The sequence below is a fragment of the Thunnus albacares genome, chromosome 1 (genome assembly GCF_914725855.1).
Source record: "Thunnus albacares chromosome 1, fThuAlb1.1, whole genome shotgun sequence".
NCBI lineage: Eukaryota > Metazoa > Chordata > Actinopteri > Scombriformes > Scombridae > Thunnus > Thunnus albacares.
The window spans coordinates 16,183,511-16,196,050 of NC_058106.1; the positions used below are offsets into that span (position 1 = coordinate 16,183,511).

The 12,540-nt window shown below is 38.4% G+C and overlaps 1 protein-coding gene across 5 annotated transcripts in view; it reads left to right on the plus strand.

The window, feature by feature from the left end:
* esrrga (estrogen-related receptor gamma a) overlaps positions 1-12,124 on the plus strand; it is a 165,203-nt gene extending 153,079 nt beyond the window's left edge. For all 5 annotated transcript variants that reach the window (XM_044346136.1, XM_044346144.1, XM_044346151.1 and 2 more), the window contains 3 exons: positions 450-556; positions 642-804; positions 5,922-12,124. In XM_044346136.1, the coding sequence (XP_044202071.1) occupies positions 450-556; positions 642-804; positions 5,922-6,166 (515 nt within the window). In that variant the 3' untranslated portion in view covers positions 6,167-12,124. The remainder of the gene's footprint in view (positions 1-449; positions 557-641; positions 805-5,921) is intronic.
* Positions 12,125-12,540: the final 416 nt, after the last annotated feature.

The window sequence follows — 12,540 nt, forward strand, 5'->3', positions numbered from 1 at the left end:
CCCTGGGCGCAGGGGAGAGAGGGAGATGAGGAGAAGGAGGAGTCCCCTGGTCAGCTGAATGGATGGAGGGAGGGTTAGGGAAGAGAGCCGTTTTTGACCCTGTCCACTTCAAAACAAGCTTTAGTCTCTTTTTCCTTCATTTTGTTCCTCTTGAATTCCTTACTTTTACTTTATCTTCAGTTACTTTACCAGCACAAGTGATTATGAGAAACGGTATTGATAAATATTTGTCATTACCAAACAGTAAAAGACACATATTTCACAAGAATAGACCAACACATATTTTCCAACTTGTTTATGACGCACAGGATATAACATTAGACGGTGCTTTTCAGCTCATTTTCTCTACAGCAAAACAAAAAAACAACTTACCTCTTTTCAAACAGTTTTAGAGCTAAAAATCTGAATTAACGATTCTTTCTCTTGCTTTTCTTCTCAATCTTTGCCAGGTTTCTCTACGCTGTCTTTGGCAGATCAGATGAGTCTACTGCAAAGCGCATGGATGGAGATCTTGATCCTGCGTGTCGTGTACCGCTCACTGTCTTTCGAAGACAAGGTCAGTGTCTTTGGCTTTATGTTTGTTTCTTGTTCTCCTTAAATATGTCAGTGTACTTACATTTATTTGCTGTGTTGCTCTTTAGTTGGTGTATGCTGAGGACTACATAATGGACGAGGACCAGTCAAAGCTGGCTGGACTTCTGGACCTGAACAATGCCATCCTTCAGCTAGTCAAGAAATACAAAACTATGAAACTAGAGAAGGAGGAATTTGTCACTCTCAAGGCCATTGCTTTGGCTAACTCAGGTTTGAAATTCTTCACTCTCAGCTGATGTTTTTGTCCGTCTGCACATCTGTGTTTGTGTGAGCACACGACTGGTGGAGACTGGTTAATCCAAGGAATCTCCAATCCCATGGGACTCATTTAAGCTGAACCATCAAAGGACTGATTTCAATACTCTGCATCCAGACACACATACACACACACACATACACCCGACTGCGACACATGACACACACATGACATGACGCGTACTTTCACACACGGAGAAATATATTCTGTTACAACACCTGCAATTGTCAAGCCTGTTAAAGCCACAAAGAGTCATCTCATCATACTTAAATCGTCACACATGCCTAAAATCATTTTACACACACACACACTCACACTCATCTTCAACCAGAAGCCCACCTCACACCCCCAAACAAAGTGGCGATCCCTTTTACAATTAGCATAGTCGTCTCTTCAGATGCCTGTTAAATAAGGTGAAATCATTAGAACCCAAAGTCTGTCGATAAAGCCCCCTCTCTGATGTGTCCAGCTGCATCGACAGCTGACTGACACACACACGCACACACACACTCTCACGCACACACACACACACACACGCCTTCTTCCTCCCATGACCCGTCTTTTGAACTTTGTCTTGGAAGCCGGCCAGCTCTTCAGTACTCTTTAATTACAAGGGGGGAGCTGTCAATACAATGTGTTTAAATGGGAGAATGCAATGGGAGAGCTTTGAATAGCGAGGGAGGGGCCTTTTGTTCTGATTCTGCCACCATCAACACAGACACACACCCCAAATCGTTCACATAGACACACACACAAATACTCACACACTTTGAAACATGCCAATTTCATCATTCTGACATATATACAAACACACACTTAAACATATAAATACCAGTGTGTACTTAAAAGCTTGCTCATACACATATAGTACATAGTGCCATGCACATGCAGAAAATATTGACATTGTTTTCCTGTGGGTTATGTGCGACAATCAATGTCTTGGCTCTGCTGACTGTATGTGTGTGTGTGTGTGTGTGTGTGTGTGTTTGATGGTGCTGTTGACTGAAAGTTGAGAAAGCTCATTGGTTCGGGCCAGCGGGACCACAGTGATGCTGACGATGATGAATTATTTGACAAACAGGCGTCTGATAGAGAGAAACAGTGGTTTAAACTGCAGTGCAACAGATTTCAAAAGCATAAATGTGAAGTTAGATATTGTCCACCATTGCAAGGTTATTTTAAGATAAGTTAATATTTCATGACCTTTGTAAATATTAATAGTTAGTGAAAACAGTCACAGAGTAGTAATATTGTATGGTTCTTTGGACAAAGTTACAGAAAGTACACAGTTTTATTAGGTACATCAAGCAAGAGCCCTGCAACAAATGCTAACATTGTGAAGCTTACATTGTTCAGTTTTAGTTGTCACTCAGTCAGAGAGGTGCTGAACTAGACCTGCTGATAATGGTTATTTTCCCCATCAATTAATCTTTCAAGTATTTTCAAGATTCATAGATTAATTGGTTAGTCTATAAAATGTCAGAAAATAGTCCAAATGCCCAAAAGTCCCAAAGTGATGTCAAGAACCAAAGAGAAGCTGGACCCAGAGTATGTTTTGTTTTTTACTTGAAAATGACTTAAACAATTAATCAGTTGTCAGATAACTGCCACTTATTTCATTACTTAAATTAACTTGTTTAAGCTCTAGATCCAACTCTCATCATTTTTGAGTTAATGGTGGTTTTGTATAGGACTGTATTCAGCCACATTAGCATACATAAAGGATACAGTTGTACCTACACTGTATATAGTCATTATTCTTGTAAGTAACATATTAGGAATATCACAATATCAGGATACTTTAAACATGAATAAATGTTAGCGTCACTGTGAGGCTGGAGAGTTAGCAGATTAACTGACAGTCAAAATGTTCACCCGGGAATATACATTTATATTGCTGAACTCTTTCTGAAGCTGCCAGTTTGTCACATTCATTGATTGAACTCAGAAAATATCCAGATAAATCCTGAGAGTGATTTTTCTATCCAAAGTCTATCTCACTGTAAAGAAAAGTCACATTTGAAACAGTCTTTCTTTCTGCTGATTGAAATCGAAACAGCTGATGTCCAAATAAGAACTTTGCATCATTGCCCAGACTCTCTAACTGCTTTTCAAGACAACAGAATGCTAGCATTAGCATTTTGAAGGGCACTGACACTAATTAATTCACAGGATGCTAATCGTCTGCATTAATGAAGCCAAGCCTTAAGAAATGTTAGCAAACGTGCCCCACATGTAAAGACAGCTAAACTAGCCATGGGAAACAGGAGGCGTGTGTGTGTGTGTTTGTGTGTTTGTGCATAAATTCATGTGCATGTGTGCATTGTGTTCCATGTTAACACGTGTGTTTTAACAGCCGAATGTGCTCGTGCTCATTAACGTCTGCTGTTTTACTTGTGAGTGTACTGTGGGTCACTGCACAGGCAGCAGCCATGTCTACCGTCTTAAATACTAAACGCACAATATTAATCAAAAACAGTGTGAAACTCATTAAACTTTTGTTTAACTTATGCTCGTGATAGGCTGAAATTTAGGAAACCGCTTTTCAGAAATCAAATAAAGTAAAGAGGAGAAGGGAGTTTAATCAACATTAATACTCAATAATTTGTACATTTAGTACATTGTGTGCCATTTCTTCTTGTTACTTTACAGTAAATACAGTACACATTTTGTATTATGTTTTCATAGATGCTGTACAAGGGGCAGAAAAATATTTGGACTGAAATTTTTGATGATTATACTTTTTTTTACTGACTAAAAATAGATTAGCAAAACAGTAGTCTATTTTCTATGTAGATTAAATTGTATATCCTGTGTGTCCTAATAAAAATATTAATTTAGGTAATTTAGATCATATATTTTCCTCTTCCCGTCACTATTACTGCTCTCTTAGCTAAATATCATCAAGCAGTAAAGTATGAGTGGGCCACCCACTCTTTTTTAAACCAGGAAAAAGTAGAACATTTGAGAACCAATAGAAGCTGAGTTTTCTATTGATCCCTATAGAACAAAGCCACTGACTGGTCTGGTCCTGCATACTGATACATGCATTACTCTCTATAGATCCAGCCCTGTGTATTCGATTGTGTGTGCAAAGTGTGTCACATTTTTCTGTCTACACAGTATAATTTTTGTGTTTCGCTTGCCGTTTAGTGAACATTAGTGTAAGTTTATGCTCTCTATGCCACAGTTTGTCACTGTCTACTTTACATGTATTCAACTTCTGTGCGTGTGGATGGTGTAAGCATCTATGTGTATAAGAAATACACTGTGAGAAGTATTTGGTTGGATCACAAATGTATTCTACACTAAAGGCCAAAGCTGGCAGACAAATAAAAACACTTCACATAACAGGCTCCTCTACAAAAAAATGCTTTATTTGAATCCACCAGTTACATTTAACACACATATCAACACTTTCCAGCAGAAGCCCCCAAGATGTTGATATAAAAGTGACCCTAAAAGAGAGAGTGGAGAAAGTAAAAAAAAAAATGAAATTGCTTAGTGATAAAAGGTCATCCCAAAACCCTAAAAGTAGAGTTTGTACACTAATAGTATCATGCACACACATACGGTATGTTTTTAACGGACAGTGTCACATCCATACTTTGTGTGTATGTGTGTGTCCATGTATGAAAAACCACATCCCCTCTACAGCTCTACTTTATGTGTACATGTGCAAGTAGGTGTGTGTGTGTGTGTGTTGGGGTGTGGCGTGTGGGGGTGGCCTATCAATAGTTGCCTTGTGATTATTATTTAACATGCATGTAGTCATTGATCGGAGACATTGATCGGAGGTTGGGAGCTAAAGGCCAGCTCACATTAAGACTTTGCCTCCCTAAGGGGCAATATGGAGCATTATTATTGAGGGACATTCTCAGCCTTTACTGCTGAAACACACCTTACATGCCAGCTCACAGAGAGATTACAGATGTGTGCAGCCAAATACTTATGCACACACACACACACACACACACACACACACACACACACACACACACATACACACTCTCTTAGGTGTTCATGCATCTCTCCATCATTCTACAAGTCTTTTTTTTTCTCCGCCCACACGTCTCTCTGTCCATCCATTCATCACACCCACAGATCCACGCTTTAAAGACAGAGAAGGGAGCAGCCCCTGAATTTAAAGACCCATGCCTGAGTTTAGTTTGATTGTAGTTTTAGGATCTACATTACAAAGCAATGTTAAAAAGTATGCCAGCATTTTCAGCTTAAGACTGTTAAATAGAAATGTTAACACATAATTATACTTTCAAGGTTTAGAAAATAAGCTTTTTGTACAATTCCTTCCTTAGTCTGCCACATAAAACGCTGATGTTTTTCACTGACATGTATCCAAATGCAGAAACATATACTGCACATCGGCCTCATGCATCAAAATTACATTTCACTCTACAGTACAGACCTGAGTCACAGCTTGCAGTAGCATTCCTGCATTGTTTCTGTTGGGATTTTGGATGGCGTCTTTAGCACCTCTCCCCTCTGTGGCACTGAGCAATAACACAGCAGACAGAGGGGGCACAGACACTGACAAAGACACATACTGTTGTAAATGTAATCCAGACGAGTTGTGGGAGCTTTCAAAACCTGCTTGCCTTTTATTATTGGAAAATCTAAAAGAAAAGTATTTGTTAAAGGGTGCATTGCACACTAGGAGGCTGATACCTGTTTTAACAAGACAGTTTGTTCATTTATACAAATTTATTTGAATAGCAAAAAACATATTTTACTGTGTATTAACTTGTACACATCCTGTTTATTTTCTCCATACATTATATTCTAATGATATGCACACCAAAAAATATTGAAAACCTACACAGTTTCCCTTTGGAGAGACATTTTTATTATATTTTTTTCAAATATTATGTTATTGTTAAATGATGGCTGTTAAGGAAGGGACCAGATTTATCCAATAAAACAACATTTTTGGACAAAAGTGAGAGTGATTGGGAAATATAAATATTCAAATATGCTTGTTCAAATATCTTTTTGCCCAGATTAGTTGTTTTTTTTTATTATATATCTAGAATTCTGTGTCCTTTTTCTCCAGACTCCATGCACATTGAAGATGTGGATGCAGTGCAGAAACTCCAGGATGTGCTCCACGAGGCCCTGCAGGACTACGAGGCTTCCCAGCACCAGGAGGATCCCCGCCGGGCGGGCAAGCTGCTCATGACCCTCCCCCTGCTCCGCCAGACGTCCACCAAGGCTGTACAGCACTTCTACAGCATCAAGCAGGACGGCAAAGTCCCAATGCACAAACTCTTCCTGGAGCTGCTGGAAGCCAAGGTCTGAGGACAGGGGGGGGACAGATGGAAGGACAGCTACACACCAGTCTGAACCACCCGAGCTTCAACACAAACTCTAAACAACAACTTTGAATGACCTCTTGCTCTTTTACATGCACACACTCTTACACACATGCGCGCACACACACAGAAATACGACCCTTAAGTACTGTATGTCTGCTGACACATCCCCCTATGAATAAACAAGTCACCTACATCTCTTACCTGAACCCCAAAACCTCCACTGGTGTTTGACAAAAGGGCGCTCACTTGACCTTTTGTTTTGGGGAAGATGCTGAGAGACTGACATGACCCCCCTATTACCAAGGGAAGAAGATATTTCCTTTTAAAACTAATAACAACCAATTAACAGTTACTGTGGTGACTCGGAACAATGACAATGGCGAAAACAGTCACTTATGCATTTAATAACGATTAAGATGTTATTTGCGACAAATGCTTAAATGAGGACACATTTAAAAAGAAACTGAAAAAACTCTTCGTTTTAGTTCTGAGAGACTGTAAGACTGCACTCGTGTCTCCTTTTCCCGACCTATTTCCCCCACAGAGTTTTTTAAGTGTTCGAGAAGAAAACGAGTGGAGGAAAAAAGAACACTGAAGAAGTATTAATGACGTTTGTTGTCAAATTACATGTATAATGAAATTTGGATGGATGGACAGAGAGAAAAGAAGAGGAGATTTGCCCTGCCAAAGAATGGAAATCATCCATTCAGAGGATGCCAGCAAACTTTACTGTCATAACCCGAAACTGTTTCTGGTTTTATAAAACAGTGGCTTTTAATCCTGGGCCTCAAGAACGAGAGTACTGCTGGTTTTCTGTTTCACCCAGTTGTTTCAAATTGTTATGGTTATAATGAAAACCAGCAGGACTTGAACTTCCAAAGGACCAGAGTTGGAAACCACTGCGGTAAACACTTTGTGGTTCTCCCTAAATTCAGTTCCTGGTTTCCCATGATTCCCCCTGCTTCAACTACAACTTGACTATTTGTTGTATTTGTTGAGGACCATCGATCCTGGCCTCACAAACCTGTCAGTATTACCACAGTATTAGTGTTTGCACACTTCATAAAGCTAAAAATGGTTTCAGATATTCAAACCACTTGAGGCGTGATTTATTGACAGTTTATAAGTAAATAAAATATCCCTCACAAATGGCCTGACATCAGACTTGATCTGTACCGTGAAGAATGGTTTCCAACTGGTAGATGTAGGCTGACTTCACATTCTCTATGACGCTCTATATTCTGTCAAACGCCGCTCTTGCGTTTGTCTGTTTGAAACATTTTCAGCTCCTCAGTGGCCCGGATTTGCAGCTCACCACACACACACCAAGTCAGTAGAGATTTCAGCCCATCAATGTGCCATTAAGAATAGCCCAGCACATGCTCATCACCCGTCCAAACTCCCAAAAAACTGCAACTTCAGTACGACCCTCCTCGCTCTGTTGCGTTCACAACTTCCAGATCATCTCTTGTGTCAGGACGGAGATATTTTATGTGATTTGTTCAGGGAGTGATGTGGGGGGGAGGAGCTTTAGTCACTCAACGCAATACAAACCAGAAGGAAAGGTGTGCTGACGAAACTGACTGAAGAACAACTATTGTTGCTTTGAAACTGCTTTTTCTTTTTTTTTTTTCTTAATTTCTATCTTGAAAATAATCTTAGCGATGATACCAATATTAGGGTTGTAAATAATTGTCATCCTGTATATGACATATAACACGGCTTTGTTTTTTTGTTATTAATATTGTCTTCTTAAAACTGAATCAATCAATATGTCTTTCCTTTTTTTTTTCTATCAGCTTGACCACGTTCAGCAATTATCATATATATATATATAAATATAACAAGTAATAATGTATTAACAAATCAGCGTTTATCTTAGAAACTCTGAGCAATAGTGGTTTTAAAAGGAGGGGTTTGTGCATATGGACTAAGTCTGCAATATTAACATTACGTGCCAGTCTTAAATTAAACGGGAGGAGAGGGGGGGAGAGACAGAGAGAGAGAGAGAGAGGATGGGTTTTGAGGAGAGTTTGTAGCTTCTCTTTCTTTCTGTGTAACTTGCCATAAGCTATTAGATAACAGTCAACAATTACTTTCTCGGAGACAGTCAAAAATAAGGACCAGGAACATCAACGTGAGATGCTTTCATCACATTATGGCAGGAGAGATGTCTGAGGAATGAGAGTCAAAGAACAAGAAGCTAAAAACTCAAAGATCCAATACCCAGTTTGCAGTTAACTCATGGCTCTGATGTTTGCACCTTTCCTGTGACCGAGCTCTTTTCTGCTGTCACATTTAATCTGAGTAAAACAAGACGGTTATTTATTTAAAATCAACAGTGCAATAATAACGGTTTTCGTCCATTGCATCCTGAAGGGTGTGTAGTGTATTTCGTCGGCCATGTAGACGAGTGTTTGGGACCATCAGAGCAACCTGACTGAGAGATCTGGCGCTGGCAGAAACAATATCAGAACAACACGGCACTGACTGCTTTATGTGAGCTCACTATTCGACTTCCTGCTGTTCACTTTATTTTAACAATTCAAAGAAAATTTCTAAGTGCTTTAACACCATCAGTCCTACCATAAACTATCTGAATTAATATAAATGAAGGGGGATTAATCACATGCATTTTTACTGCTAATCATAACTTATCTATTTCCTAACTGTCTAGCTTGTGTTGTAATGTAAATCAGCTACTTGACCTGTGTTAAGATTTAACAAACCAGGTCGTGTAGGACAGTATTTTTTTTTAGAATGTGACTTAATTCACCTGCAACTAAATCTGCAGCTGTCACAGACTTCAAATGGCCACAGTGTTATTTGATAGTGATTTCCAGTCAGTTCAGATGAAATGTCTACATGCAGGAAACGGAAAAAGTCGAGCTGACAGAAAGCATTTTATAGTCAAGTGAAGAAACATTGATTTCATTGTTATGGCGAGGATGCATACTGCATAGTTGACCGATCACAGCTTTAACAGGCGAAGACAGTCGAGGGATTTTTTTTAAAAATATCATTATTTGTGTAATTTCTAATGCCGAATAAGAATGCCAAAATGTTTAATCTAGATGACGGTGTAATCTAATATAAAATGGCAACTTGTCACAGCTGAGGAGTGCTGCGGTTTAAGTGTAGTTGATCTCTAACATCACACGCTCTGTATCAAACATCAGTATTATTAGTAAGGGGTATTTTCTCAGCCTTCTTAAACATTGTATATTGTAAATTATACAGATTATAATTCAAACATAAGACATTTTATTGGAAACAAAAGCGAGAAAAAAAAAAGAACAAAAAAAATGTAGTTCAGCCTCGATGTGTGTTTCATGTTCGCTGTTTTTTCTATCAAGGATAAAAAACAGTTTCTTTTGTTTTGTCTGTTTTTGTTTTCAAGTCCTCTTTCTTTTTTGGATCTTTTCCTCTTCTGTTGAGTCCTCTTAAGGCGTTGCTGTGTACTTTTTCTTGTGGTGATTCCCGTTCTTGTGCCGTGTGCTTCTTCTTTAGACGACACAGAGTAGAGTAGAGGCCATGTTGTCTGTCTGTCGGATCAGCCCGCTGAGGGTCTGGGTAACGGATTCTCTCACAATGAACCGAACCGGATATTAAGGCTCTTCTTCTAGAAACTTACTAGACCACCAGGATCAAATTACAGTACTCATCTTTACCAAACTATACATAAATAATGAAATATTTAGTATCTAAATGAAGAAACACCTTACAAGTATTTAAAAGGGATCATTTGTGTAACTTTCCTGTAGAATAAACAATATACTGTATATCTTTAGGTTTAAATAAAGATGAAATGAAAAGGGCATTTGAGTAATAATTCAGAACTGTAGGTGACTCTTCTTTGATAAACTCGCTGTACATAACTGCCTTCCATACAGCTCGGCAAAATATGAAGATAAACCTTTTTTTTTCTTAAAAATATTTTCATTGTTTTCTGTTTTTTCAGCTCATTTCTGGAAAAATATCTTGCTTTACGACAAAGAGAGAAAAGTGATCGGACAGATGAAGGTTGATGGGAAAAGAATGTTAAAAAAAGCTTGACATGTTTAGTTTGCACTTGCTGTTTCTCTTAAACATGCGCTCATTATTACATTGTGGGACACGGTTCTGCATTGGGCCCAGAATTAAGAACCACAAGAAAATTCTCAACATCCTTTAATGAACATGTTATTATACTCATTGTACCTCTTTATACCCATTTATAGATTTATAGATTCTGCGCTACAAATGGCATAAATTCAAATATTCTAGGGCTCATCAATGGTCTTAAACATGAACATGTAATGTTTTAGAAAAAATATTGCACAGGTGCATACAAGATATTTGTAGGTGAAGTCCCCTATGACTGAGTTTCCTATTTTGATTGTTACTGACACTAACTTCTCGATGTCAGAAAGACGTTGGTGTTAACTGTTAGCTACTGTACATTAATCTACACACAACTTATGGGAGAAAGTTGCTGTTTTCTTACTATTGTTTCTCTTCTGTTACTGTTCTCTGCTGTTTGTATTTATTTGTCAAACCAATCCTGTGTGCTCCTGATGAAAGATGTTACAAGTCTCCCTGAGGTGATCAAGGCTGAGCTGAATTTGGCTAATAGCCATGTTTTAAAATGTTTCTACTATTAGCAAATGCTGCTATGTAGAAATGATTCAAAACAAATTAAATATCATATATTTATCATATGTAGTTATTTGAAAGTGATTAAGACATCACAGTTATTTATCCCAGAGCAGAATTAAGTTTTAAGTTTCTCTCTTGATAGGAAATGGGTCACTGTGTGCCACTTTCTTTTGCTAGTCAAAGTTATAGGTATGCAAAAAATGCAGGACCCGACTAAAAACTATGACCAGCCAGAATCAGGAGGGAGACTGTGTGTTTCTTTCAGAGGCTTTGATGTAACAAACTGCTCATATCAAGGATATTATTTAGATGAACAGGACAAGAGTGTTTTCCCATGTGCAATTTTTTTTTCTTGTTAAAAAGCAATATTTTGAGGACTGTACTTCAACGAGGCAAGAGTTGCACTTGTTTGTGTTGGGTTATAGATCCGAATGCTGATGTAGCTATTGGAATTATTCTGCAGTTAGTATTAAAACCATTTAAATAACAAGGTGATCAATGTTACAACAAAGTAAACTGGTGTTTTCTCTGAGGAGCGGTGGAAGAAGGACTGGATGGGGTTTTTTTTTTTGCAGAGCCACTGATGGAAAGAGTTTGACCTGGTTGCACTTTTAGGAACCATGTTATTTCCCTCATCTGGAACTAAGATCCATTAGCTGCAAATACTGTATGTAGTAATACTTCAGCTGAAACAGAACGATGAGCTATTTAGCCATCGCAACAAAGCAGGATTGTCCATCTTCCATGGCTGCCCCTGAAAACTGCTGAGGCCAAACTGTGTCTGTCTACAGCTTTACAGTGTTTAGTCATTTAGTTGTATTTAATCCCCAAATGTAACTGCCACATGTGCTGCAGCTAACTCTGCGGCCCGAATCTGCAAATATGAAGTAAATATTTAAGGGAGAGAGAAAGTCGATTTGGATAAAAAGGATATTTAAAGATAAAAAAGACCCTTGCGTGGTGGAGAAGAGTTGCGGATGAGAGAAGACCCTGTAGTGTAATTAAAAACATGTCCGTAGATTTTAGATGTGCTTCACATCAGTAAATGAAAAAAAATAAAAAATAAACAATTACCTGTATATTTTTGTGATGTGTATCATACAAGTGTGCTCCAACGATAATGTCCATTTGTGTAAATGTATTTATTTCACATTGTATATATTGTTCAATGCAAAAAGAGAGACCTATGATTCTGTAACTTAAACTACTATGGGTTGAAACATTACATGTGTTACTCCAGACTATGCCTTTCAGGATTATTACAGTAGAGCAATATCAATTAAAACCAGGCTTCCAGTTTTGACACCTGTCTTGTGACTCTTTGATTCTTCACACATTTTGTTTCCGGTGTGGGTGTTTCTTTTAATTGAGATACATGCCTAATCTTTTCTAAGACAGTTAACAGAGACTGCATGCGACAGTAGTTTCCAGCAGTGCTGTATCTCACACCACTAATTCACACCTTGAAGCCATCCAGGAATTCTTGTTGTGATGAAGCATTGACTTAGTTTCAGCTACACCTGTTGGAGGTAACAGCTGCAGACTATTTACGGTATGCCATTTTGTTTAGAGACTTCTGACATAGTGTTGAGGCAATGGCCAGAGTGGATGATTCAACTTGAAAACTAACACATCAAACATGATTGATAGCAACCACTGACTATATATAAATATACACAACCCGTCTCCACTCACTACCGCTATGCTAAAGTAGAGCCA